This window comes from Phoxinus phoxinus, assembly GCF_949152265.1.
Source record: "Phoxinus phoxinus genome assembly, chromosome: 13".
NCBI classification, from domain to species: Eukaryota; Metazoa; Chordata; class Actinopteri; order Cypriniformes; family Leuciscidae; genus Phoxinus; species Phoxinus phoxinus.
Genome location: NC_136888.1, coordinates 5,165,623 through 5,192,115, shown reverse-complemented (window position 1 = coordinate 5,192,115; position 26,493 = coordinate 5,165,623). Strand labels below are relative to the sequence as shown.

The window sequence follows — 26,493 nt, the reverse complement described above, 5'->3', positions numbered from 1 at the left end:
TGAGCAACAACAAAAACACATGTTGCTGAGGGACATTTTGAGTGTTGATGACACCCAGAATTCATTTTGACTGAATGTATGTGTGTTTACATGAACGCTAAACAAGCGATCGGGTTGATGTAATATATAATAATAATAATATGTTTATTTTTTATAGCGCCTTTCAAGAACCCAAGGTCGCTTCACAAAGTAATACAAATAGTAGACAGACAAAAGAAACAGGCAATCAGCTTATTAGGCTATATCAAGCAAACAAGCAGAAGAGCAGATGGAGACAAGCAAACACTACAAATGATGAACATAAGTCAAAGATAACAAACATACAAGCTTTTTTAGCAAAATAAGATTTTTGATTTTTGATGTGCGCGTTTATGTCACAAGCTTCAAATCAGAATAGATTTTTTGACATGCGCACACTGCACAAATATAGTTTCCAGCTGTTTGCACATAATAACTCCATTCGCCGAGTCAGGAGAGTTAGTAGATTAACACGGGAGGATTTGAGCTTGAGAAGCGGAGTGTACTGACGCCTTTCCGCGGTAAAAACAACATTCCTTCTGATGTTCATTCATGTTTATTTGATGCTATAAATGAACTAGAAGGAAGAGATGATCGGTTCACGAGCAGCTTTAACTGATGCTCTACAGCGATCTGACAGACACATTAAAGACCCACAAAACGGTATTTATTGTTTAAATTTCTTGACAAAATTGCCTAATTTGAAAGTTGAGACTTTGTTTAATATCTAAAGTAACCTGGTCTGTCCTGACTCCTGTCTGTCAGTGTGTTGTCAGTGTGCTCGCTGCTCCACGATGTATTGTTCACTGCGTGAGAACATGGGGTGGCGTGAGCGGCGTAGCTTGTCGGACATAGCAACAGTAAATAAAGGGGCGGGTCTTTACGAACATGAAAATAAAAAAATCTATTAAGTTGTCTACACACACTGCATAATGAGTCTCTTACTTACATCGTGTCTTTCTTTGTTAATGAAAGGATTCGCGAGAGCGACCAAAACTCGTCACCGAACAAAACCGTTTTGAGCAGTGAGTGTATTCTAACTTAAACGACTCTGATTTGGACATTGCCTTCAAGAGATCAACAAACATGTCTGTGATTGGCTACATTTCTCACCGCTGTAAATAGGAACATTTCATGTTCTCCAGAGCGCAAACTCAAAAACGCAATGGAGTTTCGCCAATATTGTTAAATTATTACAGTATTAACTGAGGGTGCTCTTGCTTTCGTTTCGAAATGTGCTTATATTTAAATGTGACTTTTTTTACCCATGTTTTATTTTTTTTTAACAAAAAAATGTTGTGATCAAAAATGAATTTAAGGACCCCCAGGTTGAAGACCCTTGTGCTTCAAAATAACCTTAACTAATCAAATAACAGTCAAGTTACTACAGTTTCGTTGTCAAATAAAAAAGACAATCTTTTATGCTATGATACCATAAATATATAAGTCTGGGATATCCAATCCCACTCCTGGAGGGTCAACATTTACCTCCAACACATCTGGAAGTGATCCTGAAGACCTTGATCAGCTGGTTCAGGTGTGTTTAACCAGGGCTGGAGATACTCTGCTGGAAGGTGGCCCTCTAGTACCCCTTTTCCACCAACAAGAACCAGGTGCTGGTTCAGAGCTAGAGCTAGAGCCGGTTCGGAGTTGGTTCTACTGACGGTTCTTCTAAGAACCGGTTTGCCTTTCCACAGGCTAGAGAGCCAAAACAGAGCCAGATCTTACGTCACTGTGTATACATCTCATGTTGCCCAGCAACGCTAGCGCGGCAGCGCCAAACAAAAACACACCAGGCTTGTTCGAGATGGTTCGGCTTCACGCAGACCGATCGCCGCGTGACATCAAAGCACTGCGAAAGCGATCCAAAAGCACAAGGAGTCGTATGCTCTCCAAACACTCCTGGAGCTCTGATCGGTCCGCGCCGCTCCGATGCATCTCGAACAAGTCTTACATCAACAATGGCGGTCGTTGCGTTACTATTCATGCTCATGGCTTTGCGAAACTACATCGGCATCCAAACACGGTGAATCCAACGCGTTCGTGCAGCTCGCCGTAACTTGCATAGACGGAGATTACAATCGAGCAGCTATTAGCTCGATTAGCAGCTATTTCAAAAATGGCGGTCACAAGTTTCTTTTCGTCTTGTTGGTCACAGTAACCCCGCCCCCCGCCCCTGACGCAAGCGGTTCTTACTCTAGCCCAGCAATGTTTTGGTGCTACTTAAGAACCACTTTTACTGGTTCGGAGCTGGTGCTTTGGTGGTCGAAAAACAAAGAACCGATTTGAAACTAGGCTCTGGCTCCGAACCAGCACCAGCTCTGCCTTGGTGGAAAAGGGGTATCAGAGTGGGTTTGGACACCCTTGCTCTAATGCCCAGTACACATTGTATGATTTTGGGCTGTCCCATACGAAAGATGACCAATAATTGGATCATACAGTGAGAGAGGCTCAAAGATGGCCATTGTCACGGTCTTGCGATAATTCTCTGGCAGTGTCAGAAATTTAGCATGATCATTTCTCGGTGTGTTTGCTGCTACGTCAACGTCTACTGACGAGCCAATACAAATGCAACATGAAATGGCATATTGATCAATGCAACATGGTGTTAAAACTTAAAACTACTTTCCTCAAGCTCCATTTACAATATTGACGTTCCATTCCATTGACGTTCTCTTTTCCCTGGCCATGACTGTCCATATTCTCCTCTTTCGCTTCCTCTTTTTTCCAGTGCACATTAAAACCACAATTGCCTATTGCTATTTGTTCACCTCTAGCGCATGCAGATGACATTTTATTCTTCTATACTAACTTGTGTCGTAGCCCACGATTCAATAGGTGTCATCATCGTAGAGTCTACATACCCAAGTTTTTTAGATCCGTGTTGCACAGTGTGATTTGTAATGATCGTATAGTATTGCAGAAATCGCGGTCTGTTGCAGGCATCCGTTAAATAAGTCTAGATAGTGTGGTTGTCTGTTTTTCAGGTTTTCAAATTAGAGCAAAACTTAATTTGCACATTTTTAATGAATTCTTTGTCTGACACACCCATTTCAGTCTAGGGCTCAATCCGAAATCTCCTCCTAAACCCTCATTCACAATTCCCTACGTTAGTCCACTAATCCTGTTCTCTTGAAGGTGTGAATGAAAACGAGTGAGCGAATTTGGACAGCCGTTGAGCGTACATCGGTTGTACACTCGTTATTGCAGTGCATTGTGGGATTAAATAAGTGCACTCAATAACGTCCACTATGGTTTCGACTACGTTATGACTTTCTCCTCAAATAATGCCCTATATGATATAGTATATACAGTATATTTGGTATTGGGGTTAATTTCGGATTCAGCCTTGAAGTCTATACTAATAAGCTGATAATCGGAATCAGGTGTGTTTGAAAATGACTTCCTTACTATTCAGTGTGCGAAAAACACTACGCCAAGAGTAGTATGTCCAAATACGTAGGGCCCCATCATACAAGTGTGTTTTGCTAGTTTCAGCCCGACGCAGTTATCATTTTCACGACCTGTGCCAAATTGTTTAAATGGCAAATGCATTTGCGCAGCCATGGGCTTCTGGTCTCAAAAGCGAGGTGTGTTCAGGCGTTGCTGTTGGCGTTGCTATTTTGAGGAACTGAAATAGGCTGCAATATTTTTTTGGTTAATAGTAATTAGTAATATGCGCCTATAGGCGGCTGCGCAACATGTGTACAATCTGCTTATTACACACACAGGGACACAAACACGTCAAATATTAAAAATAAAAGGATTACAATGTAAAAGATTAATATTGTGTACATAAAGATATGGTGGAATCCGGCTTGTCCCGTAGATGGTCAGCTTGAGCTTTAACCTCACTCTCTCTCTCTCTCTCTCTCTCTCTCTCTCACACACACACACACACACACACACACAGCTTTAACCTCGCGCACGAGCAGATCCGTTTGCGCTCTGGAGTTTGCAAATTTCGCCTTGTAAATAGGGCATCCACCATGCGAGCGCAACCGGCTTTTAAAGGGAATGGGAGATGAGACTCTGATTGGTTTATTGCACGTTACGCCCAAAACACACCCTTTACTCATTAAGAGAATATAGACAACCCTTTAAGACCATGCGCTCGGCACGTTAAACTAGCAAAAGTGGATTCGGACACTCCCGGACACTTGCGCCGTGGGCTTTAGACCATGTGTTTAGATCGTTAATATAGGGCCCGTAGCACTCGATTCCAAATGCCTCGAAATTGAAGAATTGATTATTTTTGGAGTGGTCCTCGTGAGAGAACCTTTAAACTGTAAATATTATATATAGTACATTTATTTCATTGACAAAAATTTAATAAAAAATCAATCATTTTTGACCGACATGCGAAGAGCACCAGAGGGTAAAACTTTTACAACCTAGCAGAATAAATGACATGCTTAAAAACATTTTTCTTGTTTTTTTCCCCATAGGGAGCGAGTGGCCGAATCCTGCACCTGCCGCGGGAGCTCTTCCTGCAGTCAGCGCAACTCTCTCCACACCCTCCTCCTCCCACAAGCGCACGCCGTCGGAAGCGGACCGCTGGCTGGAGGAGGTGTCCAAGTCTGTGCGTGTCCACCAACCCGCCGGCGCCGTGAGAACCGGCACGCCTCCCGCTCAGCAGCCCTTCCCCCCCCCTTCTGCCCCCTTCATCCCTCCACCTGCCCCTTCTGCCCCCTTCATCCCTCCACCTGCCCCTTCTGCCCCCTTCATCCCTCCGTCTGCCGTCCCTGCCGTTCCCCCCCGCCAGCCGGCCTTCCCAGTGTCCAACGGGATCCCCTTCATGCAACCAAGCTTCCCGCTGGTCGGCATCACACCTTCACAGATGGTGGCAAACGTGTTCGGATCCGCCACGCAAACCCAGCCCATCCCGGTGCCTGTTCCAGTTCCCCAGTCCTCCCCGTTCTCCACACCACCACCACCAGCCCAGTTCGACACCCAACCCGTGTCCAGCCCCTTCGGGAAACCATTCCTACCTCCGGTGTCCAACGCCGCGGCATTGCAGCCTCCCAAAAGCAGTGTGGCTTTTAACGGGGCGAACAACTGGGCGGCTCAGTCTAATGCAGTTCAGCATCCAGGCGATAACTTCGATGCCCAGTGGGCCGCACTGGAGACCCGCTCGCAACAGCGCACCGCTCCCTCGCCCACAAACCCCTTCTCCAGCGAGCTCCACAAGACCTTCGAGATCCAACTCTAAAGACACACAATGTGGCCGCGAATCGCGACGCGATGAACATTAATGCAGAGACGACTCTAGAGTGAACGACCCGAAACCACTTCAGCTCCATATCTCTCTCTCTCTCTCTCTTTCAATTTCTTTGTCTGTTCGTCCATGTTTTGGTTTTTGCTCGTGACATGAACAAATGGAGACGAGGGGGTTGATGAAGGTGCCCCCAAAAACGGTTACGCCGAATTCGTGTCCGAGATTAATCAGAACGACAAGATGGTAAAAGGATTCTTTTGATGCTCTAATGCGACCCCTATATTATTCAGGACTCCCTGGACCCCGACTGACCCCGTCTCACAGCGCCCCCTAGCAGGCTGGATGAATGAATGCTCCTATCAGAAGGACGAGGCACTTCGCAGACCTTCCGGGTTCACAAGGTTCTTGTAGAACTTTGCAATCAGAAGAGGAAGAAGCAAAGAGAATGCCAAAATCTTTATTTTTATGCATTAAGTATATTTTAAATAGCTTTGAAAATTAACTGAAGAGCTGTAAATAATCTTTCCAAAGGTGCAGGCTTATTTTGTGTGCATACAGGAAAAGAGCATATATATATATATATATATAGGCGTGAGGGATGGATTTCATCTCTTTCTTTATTCGGTTTTAGTCTTCTGGCCACCATGCATAGTTTGGGATGTTGTAGATAATGGAAATGGACCCCGGCTGGGTTTGAGGACCGGACCTTTGAATGAGGTCCCAGACGATGTTATCTGTCTTTCATGCTGTCATTTTAAGCTCATTTTTTTGTACTATAGTATCATTACTTTGATTTATATTGCAACATATTATTATCATTTTTTAGCACATTTTTAATGAATTTTAACACTATTGAAAGTGTCATCTTTTATTTTATTTCGATAAGAAGATATCTTATTCATTTTAGCACAAGCACTGTACTAATCATCGATCATTCGGCCACCTGTGGCATTAGGGAGCTGCGATGTTCACCGTCTTGAAATGACCTGTGGTTTCAACTCTAATATGATTGCAGTGATTTTTTTATTTTTATTTTTTTGTTCTCTGCTTTTCATGCAATCCCATCAACACTTTTGTTTTATCAGACATGAAGATGATTGGCCCTGTTTTTAGGTTTTGATTCCATTTTGTAATTATTGCATTGTATTATTCCAATTCTTTACGAAAAATTTAATCTAAAAGATTGAATAAAATGTTGGTGGTAGAGGAAAGCGGTTCTGTGTGCTTCTGTTCCATGATTTGCTGTGTATTCTTGTATCTGTCAACATTGTTTTTGCAACTAAATAAACATCATAAGATGAACCGCATGCTTTTGCTCAAGGGAAGCAAAAGAGAAGCTTCTGAAACTTCATCCACCGGTCTCCAAGTTGAACAGCATCACCTTTAAAATAATATTGATTTATGAATTATTCTATGGCTATGAATTAATATATTTCACCTGCACACGAGCAGGAACACACATCGAGTGCATTATTACTGTTACTCAAGTCCCTCCCATTTCCAATTTATATTGAATGGGTAAAGAAAGGGACTTGATGGCATGATATTCTCTTAACTGGTCAATATGATGAGTCTGAATAATTCTCTTATTTTCTATTGTGTATCACTGTATTTTCAGTTCAATGACTATTAAATTCTTTCCATATTATTCAGGTGTAAATTATTGTCCACCACTTCTGAAACAGACATGCTCATGTCATGTGGTATCTGATACTTTTAACAACTATTAAAATAGTTTTTAAATCATTTTAAAGAGGGTATATCTATTTACATGCCATTGCATTAATCACTTTGCACAAACATCTCCAATAAGACACACAAAAACAAAAAAAAGTCATATTTGAATTTGGCTTTAGCTGGTGTTGACCTTTCTGGAGGACGAATACTTTAATGTGTAATTCGTCAACAGATGTTTGAAAAATAAGTGTCTTTTCACATGCTCTTTTACAAACCCCTTTTTTGGAGCTTTTACGGAAGATGCCTCAGGAAATCATTGCAACTTGTACACCTAATGTAATGCAAAATACACAACAAAAGTTATGCAAAATGCATGCAAATAAAATGTCTATAGATGCATTACAGTGACAGTCATTTATATGAGTAGATGTTGTGCTTAATTTTCTGTAAATGATTTCAAAATGGCTAAAATTTTTGCAAAACAGCATTCATTTTCTTTATGCACAATGTTTGGGTTTTTTCCCCGGTTGAGATGACATTGGCAGTTCTCCTGAGCTGGTGCAGTTGCGCTTCTCCAGCAGTGGTGGCGCTGTGGCGCGGATGATTTGTGCGAGCGCTGATTAAATAAAACCAGCGAAGAAGAGGCGCTGCAGCTGTTCATCATAAGAGTGTGTGACAGTGAATGGTAATATTCGTTCATTATACTGACATCTATTCAGTCTTCAGGTACGTAAACCCTCTGCAACATTCACACGACATTGACATGTTTCACAGTGATTTATTTAGATGTGCGAGTCCTAACAATCCGCTGCAATGAAGTACTACATCTTTGACATGAACACAAACACACTGAGATTAAAGTCATTAATTCGTTGAACTATGAACTCCTCATCAAAGCGCAGTTGTGTCAGGTTTGGTCGAAATGCTTCTGCTTTTAAATAACGTAATGATTTCACAAACGCACAATAGGTTTTTAAAGAGTAATATATTCTACACAACATAATTAAGAAGTGTCATTAATGGTCCTGTGTCATAGTTGTGATTGAATGGTTTTTACATAAAACAACAGTATCGTTGTCAATGTGTGTTGTGCACCTTTGCAATAATTTAACGTGTGTTTTCTGCCAAAATCTCACAATCATTACAATAAAACTGCTGTAACTTTGTGTTAGCCAGTGCTGTTAACAACAACAGCAACGACAAAAACATAGTAAAAAAATAAAGATTTTTAATTTATGCTTTTGTTATTGTAGTATATTATGGTAGACTTATGCTATATAGTCTATTGCTTAGGTTCATTCATGGGCTCGTAAATGAAATAAATGGGAGCTTGGAGCAGAAATGCTACCAAAATTCAAGATATGGGGCAATAAAATGCCCTGGTCTTTAGTTGTGTGTTTTTATACCCATGATTTATACACGAGCAAGAGTGCTGTTTTCCTGAATATCAGCACAATTAATCATTTTACTGAACTAAACCACTGTATAAAATCAGTATCGCAAGTTAGTATTGAGTTAAATTTTAGGTGTTGTAAATGTTTTTGTTCTAGTTCACTAATGATTCTTTACTGGATTAATCTGGTTGATACTGATTGATTTTCATTGATTACATCTTATTGTTCTAATTGAATTTTATTGATCAAATGTAAGAATTTGTCGTATAAGATGATGGATGCATTAAGTGTGATTAGAAAATTGCCCTTATAAAGGTAAAAATGTCTCTGGAAATCAATTTAAGGGGAATGGAAAAGTTGATTTGTCACTATAGGTTAAAAATACGGTCATTATTTACTCGCCTTCATGTCGTTCCAAAGACTTTCGTTCATCTTCTGAACACAAATGAAGATATTTTTGATGAAATCTGACCCTCCATTGACCGCTACGTAACTTACCACTTTGACGCTTCAAAAAGTCGATAAAAGCACGTGATCTTCAGCAAGAGGTTTGTTCTTGTGCGTCAAGCAGGTTCGGTTGAGCTTCGGTTTATGTTCGCTGATCAATGTTTATGTGAATTTAAAACTAAATCTGTTCTTCATATAGTGATCAAGTCTCTTCAGAAAATGTGGAAAAATTTCTTCATGACCATTTTGAAGAGTCAAAGTGGTAGTTGTGTAGACTGTCAATGGAAGGGTCAAGAATCTCTCAGATTTTATCCATTCATTAATTTTTGGGTGAACTAACCCTTTAGGCCGTGTGTTCACCAAAGCGTTTTTAGCCAGCTGAAAACACTAGGCACTCTGCTTAAAACGCCGAGCTATGTGCGCTTGAGAGCATTTTGGCAGCGCAGGTTTTTTTCAGTTGAAAGTTAACGCTTCGTTGCTATGATACAGGATATCCGTTGGTCGGTGTGGTATTAGTCCCGCCCCTCCTCCACTGTGATTGGACGGTTGGGTAAAAAGTGACAGTGAGTGTGGTGTTTTACCCAAAGTTAGGCCATGTGTCCACCAAAGCGTTTTCACGTGGCTGGCGTGTTTTTTAAATTGTTTTCAATGGGAGCGCCGCGTTTTTAAAACGCCATGAGCGTAATGATGCGCTGAGCTTCTTTTTCACGCTGAAGCGCTGAGCGTTCGCCGTTTTTTTACAGGTTGCCGAGAGTTGAAGAATGTTCAACTTTGGGTAAAACATCACTCATCCCTCTTACTTTTTACCCAACCGACCAATCACAGTGGAGGAGGGGCGGGACTAATACCACACCGACCAATGGATATTCTGTATCATAGCAACAAAGCGTTTCTGCTGAAAACGCCCTCTGTCTCTTTTTTTCAGTTGAGTGCCTAGCGTTTTCAGCTGGCTAAGGCCGCGTCCACCAAAGCGTGTTTTCACGCGGCTGCCGTGTTTTTTCAATTGTTTTCAAAGGAGCGCCGCGTTTATAAAACGCCATGAGCGTAACGAGGCGCTGAGCGTCTTTTTCACTCTGAAGCGCTGAGCGTTCGCCGTTTTTACAGGTTGCCAAGAGTTGAAGAATGTTCAACTTTGGGTAAAAAGTGACAGTGATGAGCGTGGCGTTTTACCCAAAGCTGAACATTCTTCAACTCTTGTCTTGACCAATCACAGTGGAGGAGGGGCGGGACTAATACCACACCGACCAACAGATATTCTGTATCATAGCAACGTTTCAACTGAAACAAAAACTGTGCCGCCAAAACGCTCTCAAGCGCACAGCTCGGCGTTTTTAGCAGAGTGCCTAGCGTTTTCAGCTGGCTAAAAACGCTTTGGTGGACACACGGACTTAAACATTCTTCATCTTTTGGCGACCTGTAAACAATCGTGAAAAAGACGCTCAGCGCCTTGTTACGCTCATGTTTTAAAAACGCTTTGGTGGACACACGGCCTAATGACTGCGAGTTGACACTTAGTTGCAAACCTGCTTATAGTTAGTCAAATGTCTAAAGTGGACGACTGAAATCATGTTATTTTCAGTTTTAGGAGGGAGTTGGTGCAGCTGCAACGATGTCCAGGCAGAGCACATGGACCGCAGCAGTGGCCACTATGTTAGGAGCCACTCTCGGGGGTCTTTTCCTCTGGCGCAGCATCCGCACTCAAAAGAAAAAGGCCCTCAATGGCCCCTCTTCGGCTGAGCCCATACAAGCCCAGCTAGAAGTGGAGATCGCCCCCTCGCCAGAGTCGCCTGCACCGCCACAAGCCCAGAAGCTTCTGCGCGCACAGACACTGTTAGAGGTGCCGCCTGTGGTCGTGAGCTCTCTAGACGAGTGGGAAACGCTTTGGCCTGCGTTTCAAAAGGACCTTTCGGTGTATCCGGTTTTGGGATTGGACTGTGAATGGGTAAAAAGCGTGCGTGTAAGCATGGCTCTGTATGTGACCAAATTAGGGCTGCACAATATTTTGAAATATCGCAAATGTATATATCGCGATATGCATATCCCAACAGCTTGCAATAACTGGGGCTATGAAGAAAAGATAGAGAAAATCACTCGCTGCTCTTGGCTGTATAACTTTTGTAGCTTTAAAGCAACACCAAAGCACTTTTCGTCTTCGGTCCCCCTACAGGTTGGAAGTGGAATTATCCATTACCGCTGTCGTAAATAATTTAGCCTACCGTTATTTGTTTATCCAGCACCGGCTTTGGAAATAACGATGTCCACAGACAAGTAGAGTATTTTGTTTATTTTATGAAAGTACTTGCGTGCTTAGCGATAGTTACATATATGTTAGCACGATAGCTAACAACGCCTTAGCTAACATGAGCCAATCAATATATAAAACAATCTACCATGTACACAGATGCACACTGTTGGAAAAAAAAGATTATTACTTACAAGTCCAGTAGCAACAAAGCCAAGTGACCATCAGTCTTGGCTCTCGCCAACGAGTGTAAGACATCATACCCTTCCTTTTATTTGTAGACTCGGTCATGATGACAATTCAAAAGCTACCCGGCTGCTGGGTATCTTCCATATATGTGTACCTGCCTCCACCCAGAGTCTCGCTCCACCTATCGGCTATTGTAACGCTTGCCGTAAAGCAAGTCAGATTTGTAGTGTTCTTATGTCTCATTCGAACTACAGATCCGCGACCCGATCTGGCAAACTTGCAGAGTGCGGTTATAGCCGATATAGGACCGCAAAGCGAATGCAGAAGTGCCGTTCACCCTGTTACGAGTTGATGAACCACTGAAACGCTTTTGGAAACATTATTTTAAGGTATTAAAGAATCTTTGGTGTTGCTTTAAATAAGAATCAGTATAATTCATACACTGAAAATCAAGCAGTGTTTTATTTTTACATTTTGTTATTTATTTTCTGTTGTTAAATAAACCTACAGGAAAAATGAGAATATCGAGCAAAAGTTAATTTGTCAGTAATTCAACTTAAAAGGTGAAACTAATATATTATATAGACTCGTTACATGCAAAGTGAGATATTTCAAGCCTTTATTTGTTATAATTGTGATGATTATGGCGTATAGTTATGGAAACCTCACAATATTCTAATTTTGAATTTGTGTTTTTCATAAACTGTAAGCCATAATCATCAAAATTATAACAAATAAAGGCTTGAAATATCTCACTTTGCATGTAACGAGTCTATATAATATATTAGTTTCACCTTTAAGTTGAATTACTGAAATAAAATGAACTTTTGCTCGATATTCTCATTTTTCCAGTTTCACCTGAGTAATGTAAACCCTGAACCCGCTGGTTTACACTGATGTTGAAATAACACTTACTTGTAATGCTACAGTAAAACACTGCTGTTCACTTTCAGGAGTAGGGATTGTAGGGATGCTTTCTTCTCACAAAAAGAATGTGAAACGTATTTGGGTTATGATGATTGAAGCTTATTTTACACACTTTAAGCATTATCGTATCGAATATCGTGTGATTTTAGTATACAATATTGTGCAGCCCTAGAGCAAATGTCAATGTTGTCTTGGTAGCGTCAGCGCCCTCCTTCACTCGGTGTTGTGCTTCCACAGGTGTCTGTCAAAGGCAAGGCCTGTGCGGTTTCTTTACTCCAGTTGGCGACGTTCTCCGGCCGCTGTATGCTGGTCAGACTGCTGACGTTTCGTGACGCGCAGCGTCCTCTGCCCGAGGCGCTCGTGGGGGTCCTGTCTGACCCCTGCGTGCTGAAGGTCGGGGTGGGATGTTATGAGGATGGGAAGCGCCTGACCCATGATCACGGTCTGACTCTGAGTTGCACCGTGGACCTCCGGTACCTGGCCCTCAGACAGAGGTAAGGCCTCGATCTGATCCTACAACCATTTTAATTTTACTGTCGTAGTCAACCAGTCGGTTAATTTATAGAGCGCTAATTAAAACAACACTAGCTGACTATTGCGCTCTACATCATCTTCAAACATGCATTAAAGGGATGGTTTGGAGTACCGTTTTTTCCGGACTATAAGTCGGTCCGTAGTATAAGTCGCATCAGTTAAAAAATGCGTCATGAAGAGGAAAAAAACGTATATAAGTCGCACTGGACTATAAGTCGCATTTATTTAGAATTTTATTTCACAAAATCCTAGACCAAGAACAGACATTTAATCTGGAAAGGCAAGTTATTCAACTACACAACAGCACACAGAACAACAGCTGAATAGTGTCCGGTGTGTTAGCGTAACACATTAACAGTTATTCAGCGACACAATAGCATAAAGAACATATACCTGGGAGGCCTGTTAGACTAAATTAACATTAGCCAGCGAGTCCAACAAGTTACCGGTCAGCAATTCACCAAGCTCTCGATCTCATCCCACACACAACACTGAATCTATTGAGTGGTCGCTTCTGAACCCGATCTAGCAGAGGAATCCATCCTCTGTGTCGCTTCTGAACAACTCCGCTAACTAGAGCGCCCTCTCGCGGCTGTAGACGGTAATGTTTTCTCTTGGTTCATCTCAGTCAGTATGAATTAATTTTGATATATAAGTCGCACCTGATTATAAGTCGCAGGACCAGCCAAACTATGGAAAAGTGCGACTTATAGCCGGGAAATACGGTATTCAGAAATACAATAAAACAATAATTGCATTTCTAATTTATATTCCAATTAAATATGTACGTTTTAAGTTTAGATTTGTATTCTGCCTCTTATCTATTAGGGCTGCACGAATCACAATTAACCGAAATAAAACCAAAATCGTGATATGTCTTACCGTGATTTATAAAATCACAAAGGCTGAGATTTTTATTAAACTCATGCTCTGCTTGTTTCAGAGTGAAGCGCGGCACTGGAACCGCTCATGATTCAGTGTTTCCAAAATTATCATAATTATTTAATAATATATATATTTTGATTTTACTGTGAAATATTACAATAGCAATACAGAGCTTATAAACTCAAAGTAATCACATCGCAATTTAAAAAAATTCTGCCTCATTTTTGCAGCCCTAATATCTACAAATGTTCGTGTCAAGTCACATTTATTTAAATATCGCTTTAAATAATATAGATTAATAATAGAACAGGAAAATAACAGTGTATTATATTATACAATTAATCAATTATGAGTTCAATCCAGCTATAAGCAGCTCTACAGAAGACAAGTGTCTTTATTCCGCTCAGTTCAGTTACTGTGTCTATGTTGTGGAGTTAGTGTAAATATCAATCTCAATTCAGTTCAGTAACTGTCTATGTTGTAGAGTTAAGCTGAGTGTTCAGTAATTGTTGGCAGGTGTCTGTAAAAGTCATGATTTCAGTTCTCTGTCAGTAACGGAGTGTCAGAAATGGAGTGACATGAGGTGATGTTGACTGTGTTGAAGGCAAGCGGTGCTGAACAACGGCTTGAGTCTGAAGTCTCTGGCTGCAGATCTGCTGAACGTCTCGCTGGACAAATCTCTGGAGCTGCGCTGCAGTGACTGGGAGGCGGATGTGTTGAGCCAGGAGCAGGTGAGCAATAAAGCCTAGGTCTCACACACTTCACCTGTCCTGCAAAGTTTGTTTCCAACCTCCTTCAGCTCACCTGGCCTGTTATTATTGTTTTAGTTTTTTCAGGCGTTCTTGAAGTGCTTGATTATCTAGTTCAGGTGTGTTCGATTATGGATGGATTTTTTTTTATCCCGCTTCTGCCTGAAATGCTTTTAAAGGTCCCGTTTTTCCTGTGTTTTTGAAGCTTTGATTGTGTTTACAGTGTGCAATATAACATGTTCATGATCGCGTGTAAAAAACACACTGTATTTTTCACAAAATGTACTTATCTGTATACCGCTGTTTTCACTGTCCTAAACACGGGCTGATGACTTCCTTGTTCTATGAAGTCCCTCCTTCAGAAATACATAACGAGTTCTGATTGGGCCAGCGGTTCCTGTGTTGTGATTGGACAGCAAATTAGCGCACGTTGCCCGGAAAGGTCACGCCTCTTACCGTAACGTGGAGATGCATGCGCTCAGTGTTATTGTTAACATGGCCAAACAAAGGTGATCTGACTCCGGGATGAAAATAACAGCGTCTCGACGACATGGCGACACACACACACACTCTACAAACACACTCTTCCTCTTCTCTGTAGGAGCGCAACAAGACCACGCCCCATTTTTTGTGTATTCCTGTGTGCGAAGGTTAGTCAAAAAACTGTTCTAGTGACGTCATTAAAGCAGGAAGTAGAGGATGTAGTCCGAACCGGCCGTTCGCTGGAGGCTTTGAAAGGGGACTTCTGTTAAATCAAATATCTCGCTTGGCATTGAACTTTAAGCTTTATCATTTTACAGATATTATTTATGCTCTAACAGCAACATTACACACTAGCTAAAGTTACAAAATGGTATCACGAAGAACAGGACCTTTAAGATTTTATCCCACTCCTGCCCTTAAAGCTGCATTCACACTGCCAGTGACTTTGTCGCTGCATGTCACCAGTGGCTGGCGGTGAGGTCACTAGTGGGCGTTCCCACTACTGGTTGCCTACTAACATTTGTGAATGACATTCGCGGATGTTACTCCATGTAGAAGACAAAGAATAATTTTCTTGCCACTACAAGCACATTTTGGAAGGAGAAGTCTACATCTAAATGGTATTGGTACATAAAATGCCTATTATTAAAGACATTCTAATGGCATGTTCACACCAAACGCGAAGTGTATAATCGCATCGCGTTACTCACTCTACATAACTCGCGGGATGTTTTTCTTGTTTTTCGCATCACTCGCGAATAAAAACATCCTGCGAAAAGGAGTATCATCATCAACACGATTTCTTTCTGCCATATTTTTTTCCGTCATGTCTGAAATAAATGATATTGCTGCTCTGTACTTGTTGTGGAAGTCCCAAATACGGAGGAAAGCCAAACGCCGACGTGTCTGGGTTCACGGCACCATCCAGAGGCGCACTCAACTCGGTGAATTTCACAACACAACAGTGATAGTAACCGGACACATCACGTTGATTGGCTTGCGCAACTAAGCGCCATGCGAATTTTCCGCTCGAGTTGAAAATTTTAAACTTGCGCGGAAGACGCGTTTATCAAGCGTTCGCGGCAAACGTGTTGCCCAATTAATTCGCGTCTTTGCATTGACTTTGTACGTAATCTACCAGCGCAAATAATTCAATTTGCGTTTGGTGTGAACACGCCATAAGGGGTCGTACACAGAATGCGTTTTCCACTCCGCTGCGCTACTTTTCCATTGTTTTTCAAAGTAAACGCGCACTAGACCGACGTCTTTAACTGTTGCGTTTGTCTTGCAGCAACATTCAACACAACAGTCTAAAAATGTGTGAAGTTAAAAAGTTGTTTGTTTTTTTTCCGCTCCACTGACCTGCGTCTCGTGCTTTTAACAGCAAATTCACGTCTGTGTGAACTGGCCCGAACGCTGATTCGGCATGTTCAATCTGTGAAATCAAGACACCAAAAGGGATAAAACACTGATCCGACAAAACCCGACGAAGACTGTTGCTGTCTGTCGCCGCAGTGTAAATTGGCATTTAAATGTACAACTGTAAATACAACAGCTTTCTTCCATGAGGGTTTTGGTGTCAGTCTTAATTTCCAGGCGGACCGTTAAAGAACACGACACGTGTGTCTCCTAGGGGTGGTTAATCTGTCTGATTTCCCGATTCGATTCGATTACGATTATTGAAGTCCCGATTCGATTACAGTCGATTTTCGATTATTAACGATTCTCGATTCTCGATTATTGATTTTCCATTTCACAACAGTAAATTCACAACAGTAAAAATCACAACAATAACAAATTATAACAAACTTCAACATATTCTGAATCTCTATTAACATAAAATACGGATGTCCACGCGTCACATGTTGCAGCTATCCTACCCGCTTTCTTCAGTGATTCCATGACTTCGGTTTTGGTCTTGTTGTAGAGTGTGGGGATCGCTGTGTCTGTAAAATATCTCCGAGATGGGACGTTGTATCTCGGCTCCAAAGTGTGCAACATAGCGCGAAAGCCCTGGTTCTCAACGACTGGATGCAAATCCTTGGCAATAAAAGTTGCGATTGATTGTGTAATCCGCTTTGCCCTTTCCGAGCCGAGTGGAAGCTTTGACAATATTGTTTCCACGTTTCAGAGTTCCGTCTTTTGCGTTCCGTCAATATTACGTTATTATCGATTTTCAAAAAAAAAAAAAAAAATTGTTGCCATTTGTGAATCGATTTTTTTCCCCACCCCTAGCGTCTCCCAGAAATCCTGTAGATGTAGATGATCAGATGACGACTTGGAAAATCCTGAAGTGTTTCCAGGAAAGTGTGCCAAATGCACCAGGCGTTTAGCCAATGGGTCTGAGGCTGAGACTAGGTGGATTCTGATTGGCTGTAAATGTTTTTATCATTCATCAGTTCTGAAAGTGACTCCAGTGTCACTCTGTGCTGTCATAGTTGTCGTGTGGACACTTCTTTTAAACATTTTACAATTTCAAAAACTATATCGGTAACAATAAACAACACTTCTACAGCATTTATTAATCTTAGTGGATGTTAATTTCAACATTTACTAATGCATTATTAAAATCAAAGGTTGTAATTGTTAACATTAGTCACTGTGAACTAACGTGAACAATGAACAGCTGGATTTTTTATTAATTAACTTTAACAGAGATGAATATATATATAGTAACAAATGTATTGCTCATTGTTAGTTAATACATTAACTAATGAACCTTACTGTAAAGTGTTCCTCTATATCTGTGTGTCCACCAGATGACGTACGCAGCACACGATGCCCAGATCTCTATAGCGCTGTTCCTCCACCTGCTGGGCATGAGCAAAGAGCCCCCGCTGCCCGCGGAGGGTGAGGCTGTGTTCGCCCCGCTGGCGGCCTGCTGTCAGGGGCTGGTGGACGTGCCCTTTAGGGGGCGCTATAGTGGTGGCGAGGGGGAGGAAGGGGAGAGGCGGCGGCGGAGCCGGAAGTCCACAGTGGAGAGTCCGGAGTCTGGAGACCAGCAAGTTCCAGACCCACGGCGAAACAAACGCAAACCACTAGGCATTGGTTACTCGGCCAGGTAATGAAGGAAATGAGGTCAATGTTTTGTGACCCTGGACTACAAAACCAGGCACATGGGTCAATTTTTTTAAATTGAGATTTATACATTGTTATGATAGGAGAATATTTGGTTCTACATTTATGTTCGCGATTGTGCTGCATTCACTCACAAAAATAAATGTTTTACAGTAGGACATTTACAAAATATCTTCATGGAACATGATCTTTACTTAATATCCTAATGATTTTTGGCATACAAGAAAAATCTATATTTTTAACCCATACAATGTATTGTTGGCTATTGCCACAAATATACCCGTGCGATTTATGACTGGTTTAGTGATCCAGGGTCACACGTCACAATAGAATTTCATCTGACTAAAGATAATGAAATGTACAACTAAAGCTGCGTTTCCACCGCGGGAACTTTCCCCAGGAACTAGGAACTTTGGGCTGGTACTCGGTGTGTTTACACCGCAGGAATCAGGGTCTAAATGAAGTTCCGGGTAAATATTTCCCCCTCCGAGAGTCCCTGCTGGCGAGGTAGTACTTTTTAAAAGTTCAGGAACTTTCGGGGGCGGGACTTGTGCGCTGAACATGCTGATTGGTTGTTCACGCCGCATTTTGACTGGAGGACTCCACGCAGCATTCTATTTTAACCGGCATTTTAAAAAAATCTATTGCGGTTCGTGGCTTCATGCATTAAGATTTGTCTGTCTGCAAATATGGAATTTAATAAAAAAAATATAAAAACACAGCTGGACTGGACCGACGACGAGGTTCAGGCTTTATTAAGCGTATTGTAACAGGAAATTTTCTGCGCGTTCTCTCTATAGAAAAATATCTCTCTATATGGCTCTGGTCCTAGCCATCTCATTCAATGTCCGCAATACATCACAAACACAACTGCAGCACAGCTTGAATCTCCTCCATACTTATTATGAATGTGGCGCTCAAAACTGATTACTGTCCATCGCAGACTGGGAGGAGCAGTCGCGCGCAGTTTATAATCTTCCCGGTACTTTAGACCGCGGTGTAAACGCAGAAAGCAACCGGTCTGGGGCAAAAAAAGTTCCTGGGACAAATTGTTCCGGGTAATTTCGGTGGAAACGCGGCTTAATCTTTCAAAAAGTTGAGAATGCAACAAACTAGGGCTATGAAATGCATCCCAAATAAAAGTTTGTGTTTACATAATGTGTGTGTACTGTGTATAATTATTTTGTATGTATAAGTACACACATGCATGCAAGTATATATTTGAGAAATTTTATATATAAAATATATAATATAATATAAAATATAATATAAATTATATATATATAAATGTATACAATGTATATACATGCAAATATTTAAATATATTTATATACTATATATATATACTTGCATGCATGTGTGTGTATTTATATATACAAATGATATATAAAAACGTATACACCGTACACAGACATATATTATATTATATTATGTAATATATATATTATTTTGGATGTGATTAATAGTTTTACAGCCCTACATCAAATCTCTTGCACAAAGCATTACAATGTGTCATGTTTTATATATTTGGATCAACTTTTAGGACATGCTGTGACTGTTGATGTGCTGTGTGTCTTGATTCAGGAAGTCCCCCCTGTATGATAACTGCTTCCTCCATGCTCCTGATGGCCAGCCACTCTGCACATGTGACAAGAAGAAAGCTAAATGGTACCTGGAGAAGGGTATAGGAGGTACACGATGTTATAAATGTGGAAATTATAAAAGTGTAGTCCCCCTCACCTTGTGTGAGAATGCAGTATGAGAGTGTTACAAAGCAGTTTGCTTATGATAACAATGAAGTAAAGCTTACATATTACATGTACTTACTGTAAGAATAACAGTAAATATGTATCATTTAATGCAACTAACCCTATAGTATGTTAATTAATATAACTCCGTAATTAAATGTATTATTACTCTGTAACAAAGAGACCTTAAAATAAAGCATAACCATTTATTATTTTTATAATAATGTGATAATGAAGTGGGCCAGGATCCCACTTCCCACTCCAAAAAAAGGGTTACGTTTTATTTTAAGGTGTCCTTCTGACAGTGTAATTATACAATTACGTATTGAGAATAATTAGCATGTACTTACTATAGGGTTAGAGTTATGATTAGGGTTTTGTTTAGGGTCAGTTGCTTGTAATTATGTATAATTTACTGTTTCTACAGTAAGTACATGTAATATGTAACGGATTGTAAAATATGTAATTGGATAGTGGATGCTATTATTACCAGGGTAATTCACTAAAACATTTTCATTACTTGAAATAAACATGAATTGAAATCAAATAAAAATATAAAAAAACTAACATATTTTTTCATCTGGTTACCAAGGCAACATTTATCCTTTTCATTCAGTTTAAAAACTAAGTGTAAGAACTAAACATATGGACTATAACATTTACAACAAAAAAAACTAATAAAATTACACATGCTAGAAATGACTGAACCTAAATGTGTAGTTTAATATTTTATATTAAATTTTATTATCAATGATACTACAATAACAGTGATCATTACAGTGGAAAAAAAAAAAACATTCTTTAAAAATATTATCTAAAAGTGGATTTTATGTCATTCTATCTTTAGTATTTATTTAGAAAGTCTACAAGGAAATCATAGATTTTTGTTTCATATGCTTTGATTCGGTTACTAGGCAATAAAAAAATGGTTTTCACTGAAGAATGCCATCCTTGCTAAGGAATATAGTTGTGTGTCGCCCATAGTCATTTGTACACACACTTAATGCACAAATGTACACTTATTGATGCGTTTATTCTTGATGTGAGTTTTTTTTTATTCATGGTTAGATTGAACACAAGAAAAATCTATATTTATAGCATTAATATAACATCAATTAAACTAAAGCTGGCACGGAGCCTGTATGTATAAACTAAAGTCACTATGACTGTTATCTATTTATAAAGTAAGCTACATGTAGGATCAATAAATGACAGATCTGATGCGGTGTAATACATCAGTGTTTGAATTCCTCACTTAATTTTGTTCACTCCTTGCTTGTATAGTGCACTCGGCTGCCACACACTATAGAGATCAGAGAACTAGTGAACAAGTGAGAGATTTTAGACACCGCAACCGAGTCGACTCCCCATCACTACTTCCAGTCTGTCGTTTGCCAGAGAGAGTGAACAGTGTGTTGATCAATCAGTATGTATAATGTCTAATGTAATTGATTAAAATGTGATCTGTACATGATTTAATCTCAGAATTGGTCAGTGAAGATCCCTTCATCGTCCGGCTGCTGTTTGAGCCGTCCGGGCGTCCCGACTCGCAGAAGGACTACTACCTCACGGCCAAAGAGAATCTCTGTGTGGTGTGCGGGAAAGCGGAGTCTTACATCAGGTCCGTCTCGTGTTTCCTGTAGTGCTGTCTAAAGTACTGACTTCTGTACCAAGTTGGCACTGAAATTTGAAAAATGTGACGCGTTGAGCAGAATTTAAACGCCTCTGATTGGCCATATTGTGTTCACGTGCTCATGTCTGTGATTGGCTACAATGATCAACGCACGGGAGCATTTTAAAGTGTTTTGAAAGGGAGAGAGATTAAAAGCACAAGCAGGTCCGCAGATAGACGCCTCTCCCGAGTGTATCTGTGCAAGCGCTCGGTGAAGAGCGTCATTGATGTATATTTACAACATGTTTTTGAAGCGCTGATCATTGTCAAGTCATCTTCATTTATATAGCGCTTTTAACAATGTAGAATGTTTCAAAGCGGCTTTACAGAGTTAAACGGATAATTTAAGGTAACAGATTGTTTTGGCTTTATAGCGGTTCTTGAATAAAGATATTTTCAAGCTAAAGTTAGTTTTGATTGATTCACTTCCGTCGCAGAGATCATTAGTTATTAAATTAGGGGCCGCTAAGACGACACCGTTCTCTCTACACAGACTTTAAACGCGAACCGGTTAGAAACACTGATGGCGCTCACGTGCGCATCAATAATTAATTCTATAGTTATGTGCGTATACTAAAAAACTATAATTCTATAGTTTGAATATATGTGCGCATGTTTGTAATTCCCTACAAACCAAGCCTATACAAACTACTTGTCTGGCCTTAAACATTTTTAGACTTCGGGGTAGATGCGCAAAACCGAAATTATCCTGACAATGCTTTATCTGTAGGGTGGTAAAGGGATCCTCCATAGGGAGAGGCTAGTTGGCTCTTCAGCACTGCGTTGTCATCGGGTCCAGGCGAAGGTCCTTCCTCAGATCTGGATCCGGCAGGCTGCGGGAAAACCTCGGGATAAACAAAGACACTAATATTAGCGTAGATGCCATTCTTCTTATGATGTAACGAGTACATCAGGATTTATGGGAAGTGTTCCCAGTTCCAATCTTGTAGCCAATCACAGACATATTTGATGAGCGCATGAACACAATGGCCAATCAGAGGCGTTTACGATTCCTCTCAACAGCGCTCAAGTCACTTTTTTTACAAATGTCAGTACTGAAGTCTTTACTTTTGACAACACTAGTTTACTGTGATTCTCGAGTTTGTTTTAAAAGTGGGATTTGTCATCTCAACAATTGTTTTTCCATTTGATCCCAGGAAGAACATTGTCCCACACGAGTATAGGCGCCACTTCCCGGCTGAGATGAAGGACCACAACTCGCACGACATACTGCTGCTGTGCACCTCGTGTCACGCGGCCTCAAACGTGTACGACGGGCTCCTGAAGCAGCAGCTGGCCGAGGATCACTCCGCCCCGCAGGGCTGTGAGGAGGGCATCCGGCTGCTCGAGGACTCGGACCGGCGGCGCGTGCGCTCGGCCTCACGGGCTCTCCTCAGCTCCAGCAACGGCATGCCCCAGGCCAGAAAAGAGGAGCTCCTGTCAGTCATCCAGAGCTTCTTCTGCAGCGGACAGCAGGAGGTCACGCAAGACATGCTTCAGAAAGCTGCAGCGTTGGAAACCAGGTGAGAGTCCTTTGCGAGCGTCTCCTTGGCGTAGCTTATTTTAACCAAAACATATCCACATACTAGAGGGATGGATTTTATTTGTCCTCGAGAGGAAATTTGTTTCCACCGTAGATGCGTACATAAACACAAACACGCATAACATGGTAAATTACCAACATATCATAATACCATCAAAAATAGTTGCTGACATCACACTTTTGCGACAACAAAACAACAACAAGAGAGCATAAGTGACGTATCAATGGCCGATTTCCTGTGTTTAGAGCTTGTATAGATACAGGAACAAAACCTGGCCTTTCTACACATCGGTAGGGGAAGAAGCCGTTTTAATAGACAGGAAGTGGCAGTCTTACAGACATTAAAACTAATTTTAGCCGTTTGTTTTACAAGTACCCCTAAAGGTGATGATACACAGTGCAACTTTTTGAGCAATATTGCTGAGCAATGTTGCCGTCAACGGGCAACCAGATGAGACACGGGGTCCATGACCGACCTAATTTATCCAGATAGAAATGCATTGCCCATTTTCAATGGGAAAGTGCCCAAGCAACAATCGCTCAGCAAGATTGACCAGCAACATTGCTCAAAAAGTTGCCCTGTGAATCATCACCTTTAGATGCTATTTTAAAGGTTCCTAGTTTTGTTTGGAGGTCTCCGTCAATAGAATTACATGCATCCAAAGTCAAAAAGCACTTTTTCTCAAAGTGCTTTTTCTTTTTCTAAGACAACACCGTTCTCTCTACACAGACTTTAAACGCAAACCTGTGAGAACCGCTGATGGCGCTCACATGCGCATCAAGAATTAATTCTATAGTTATGCGCATTTGAATATATGTGCGCAGGTTTGTAATTCCCTACAAACCAAGCCTTAACAAACTACTTGTCTGGCCTTAAACATTTTGATACAAAATAAATTGTATCACTTCGGGGTAGATGCGCGAAACCGAAATTATCCCGACAACGCTTTATCTGTAGAATGATAAAGGGATCCTCCATAGGGAGAGAGTAGTTGGCACTTCAGCACTGCGTTGTCATCGGGTCCAGGATCCATACGGCCTGGATCCGGCAGGCTGTGGGAAAACCTTGGGATAAACAAAAAAGCACTTTTTCTCATAATATTCATTGCAGCATCAGCTTCTTTCTCAGTGTCTGAAACCGTTCGATCAAGGATTCAGTCTCTCTCTAAACCCCTCCTTTACAAGAGCCTTCTCTGCTCGGATTAGTCAGATGGTCCAATCTGTTGTGATTGGTCTACTGTTGAAAACCAAACACTCATTACCATATCTGAATTTCAGCTCCAGATCTTCCTGAAGAATCCCTAAAGTAATTAAAATAATTTAGTTCAGTTAGAAAACGAACACTACAGTTAATAACTGAACATGTGTGCTCAATGCATTGTGAGCCGAACGAGAGTCGCACACAGACCAGCATCAGGAGTCAGATCTCATTAATCTCCAGAGCGAGGAGCTGACTGACGAGACGATGGCGGAAGATTTGGTTTCAATGCGAAATGTAAAAGTGGCTATTTGGTAATATTTTAGATTTAAACAGTGCTGAGCTAGTTGTTTTCTAGTTGTTGTGTTTTTCATTAATAATAATAATGAGCCAACCATTTAAGCAAATTGGTGCTATATTTAAAAGCGAAAGTAAAAAAACGGTGTGTCCACTGACACTTGATTAATTGAAACCACACGCTCTGCACTGTTATGAATGTCTGTGCGTATTTTACCTTCGCTTTGAACTAGCGATTTAAAAGCGAGGTGCAAAAGGAGGAAACCCCCCCCCCCCCCCTGACTTGAGCAATTTGTATGTTGTTATTGCATATTTGAATGCATATCTGTCTCTCCTGCTGTATAGAACAGGCTGATGTGCACCCATATACTATTACATTATGTATTTTAACAGTATTGTTCAATAAAACCATAAGAGTACTTTTGATACGATATTGGAAAAAATCTGATCAATCTAATATATATCAAAATATCCTTTATTTATTGCAACCAGACCCTGGTGTGTCCCTACTTTAAAGTCCCCCTGTGGTGAATATCAAGTTTTTAATGTTGTTTATGTCTATGTGCTGTTTTTAATATGCATTAAGACAAACCATGTGCAAATGCATAAGTCAACACCATTATGGAGTGTTTTCTCCTTAAAACTACAGAGAAAAAAGACCGTCTCGAACTTAGTTCTCGAAATCGCCGGTGATTCTTACAGCATAAACTATCTTGTAACCAATCAGATCTACATGCAGGCGGGCTTTAGCATATCATTAACTATGCTATGAGGATTTGGACTGAGGGGGTTTCGAGTTCTGTACATTTCTGAAAGTTAATGTCTTTTCTACCTTTGCAGGATCTTTAATGAGAGTTATATTCCACATGGACTGAAGGTAGTGCAGGCGTACGCCGAGCACGGTCTGCGCGGCCTGATGGAGCTGGAGCGCTGCTGGCGGCAACACTTTCTGACCAGCATGAAGCCCCGCCATTTGCCCCCTCTCTGGTCCGTCAACCACAACCATGACAAATATCTGCGCAAGTATGGCGAGGACCTTCAAATCCAGCTCAACTGAGCTCCTCGCCACCCAAACAAAAAGACTTTGTGCTACAACTGCTGGAATAGGACGGTTCCCACTGTGTGTTTAACACCTTGGTGTCCTGTCCTGTGTTGTTTGAGTGTGTACCAGAGACACGCGTCCTGGCCACAGGCAAGCCCTGGTGTTGACTTCCAAATGAGAAAAAAAACAACAACATAAGACTAGACTGTGGCCCCAGTTTGAACGGGCTCTAAGGGACCAGATGGAGATTGGGTACGAGACTCTTTGGGGATCGGAAGCCACTGTGGTGAACGGCAGAACGTTAAACTCAAGGATGCTGCGAAAACAGAAATGGTGATAGGTAAAAAATAACAGCGTAATGCGCACACTTTTTAATGTTTAAATTGTTGAAAAGCATTCTCATTTCCCTGTGGAAAGTAGATTCTATTTTAACCAGCCCAAACCTGCTCTTCTTAATTCTTAATCATCAATTGAATACAACATTCATAGGCAGGTTTGAGGCCATATTAAATATTTTGTTGTGTTAAATCAGTTTGTCTTTTGAGGCTATACAAAATGGCCATTTTTACTTGAATGCCCAATGGAGCTTTATCGTTTCGGTTTAAAATTTCAGGCTGTTTTTTGTTTACTGGGTTTTGAGGAAAATTCCCTTAATTTTTGAAAGACTGGACCAAATTAAGCACAGCCTGGCACATGTCTTCTGTACTATAATCCTTCTTGAGGTCAGGACACCTCCAAAACACACCAGAACATCTTTCGGTGTGTGTGTGTGTATATATATTTATATATACACCCCTGACCGATTGAAGACGGGCTAAAATGATGCTGGAAGAAATAAATCAAGATTTCATAGTGCCAGTGTGTGTTGTATTTGCAGTTACAGCCAGAGAGATTCAGCTCCATGGATGGTAACGCATATAAATGGCCAAAATCAAGGAAACTGACGTCTGAGCCTAACATTTGTAATTTAACTTAAGAAACACTACAGCTTTACTTTTTATTTACATTTGTCCATATGTAACCTATTAAAAGCTGCTGTGTTTCCTTAATGTCAATAAAAAAATAAAATTTCAAATCTTAAGACTGGATGAGTTGGGTCGTGGTTGTCAGTTTTTCTTTACTTTGTAGATGATGTTTAGTATACTTCTGTTT

General features: G+C 40.9%; 2 protein-coding genes across 11 annotated transcripts in view; both read left to right on the top strand.

The window, feature by feature from the left end:
• numb (NUMB endocytic adaptor protein) overlaps positions 1–6,447 on the top strand; it is a 91,932-nt gene extending 85,485 nt beyond the window's left edge. For all 6 annotated transcript variants that reach the window (XM_079633231.1, XM_079633229.1, XM_079633232.1 and 3 more), the window contains one exon: positions 4,467–6,447. In XM_079633231.1, coding sequence (XP_079489357.1) covers positions 4,467–5,230 — 764 coding nt within the window. In that variant the 3' untranslated portion in view covers positions 5,231–6,447. The remainder of the gene's footprint in view (positions 1–4,466) is intronic.
• A 971-nt stretch (positions 6,448–7,418) lies between these two features.
• Positions 7,419–26,429, top strand: exd2 (exonuclease 3'-5' domain containing 2). Of its 5 annotated transcripts, none has more exons than XM_079633757.1 (9): positions 7,419–7,639; positions 10,334–10,696; positions 12,350–12,606; positions 14,136–14,262; positions 17,523–17,824; positions 19,426–19,532; positions 21,075–21,210; positions 22,419–22,784; positions 25,140–26,429. In XM_079633757.1, exons 2-9 carry the CDS (start codon positions 10,364–10,366, stop codon positions 25,354–25,356), a joined length of 1,845 nt encoding a protein of 614 aa, XP_079489883.1. In that variant the 5' UTR covers positions 7,419–7,639; positions 10,334–10,363; the 3' UTR covers positions 25,357–26,429. The 5 variants fall into 5 exon arrangements, with proteins under 5 accessions (XP_079489883.1, XP_079489880.1, XP_079489882.1 ...); XM_079633754.1 differs by having other exon boundaries at positions 7,462–7,639; positions 10,334–10,711; XM_079633756.1 differs by having other exon boundaries at positions 7,521–7,639; positions 10,334–10,705.
• The last annotated feature ends 64 nt before the right edge of the window (positions 26,430–26,493 follow it).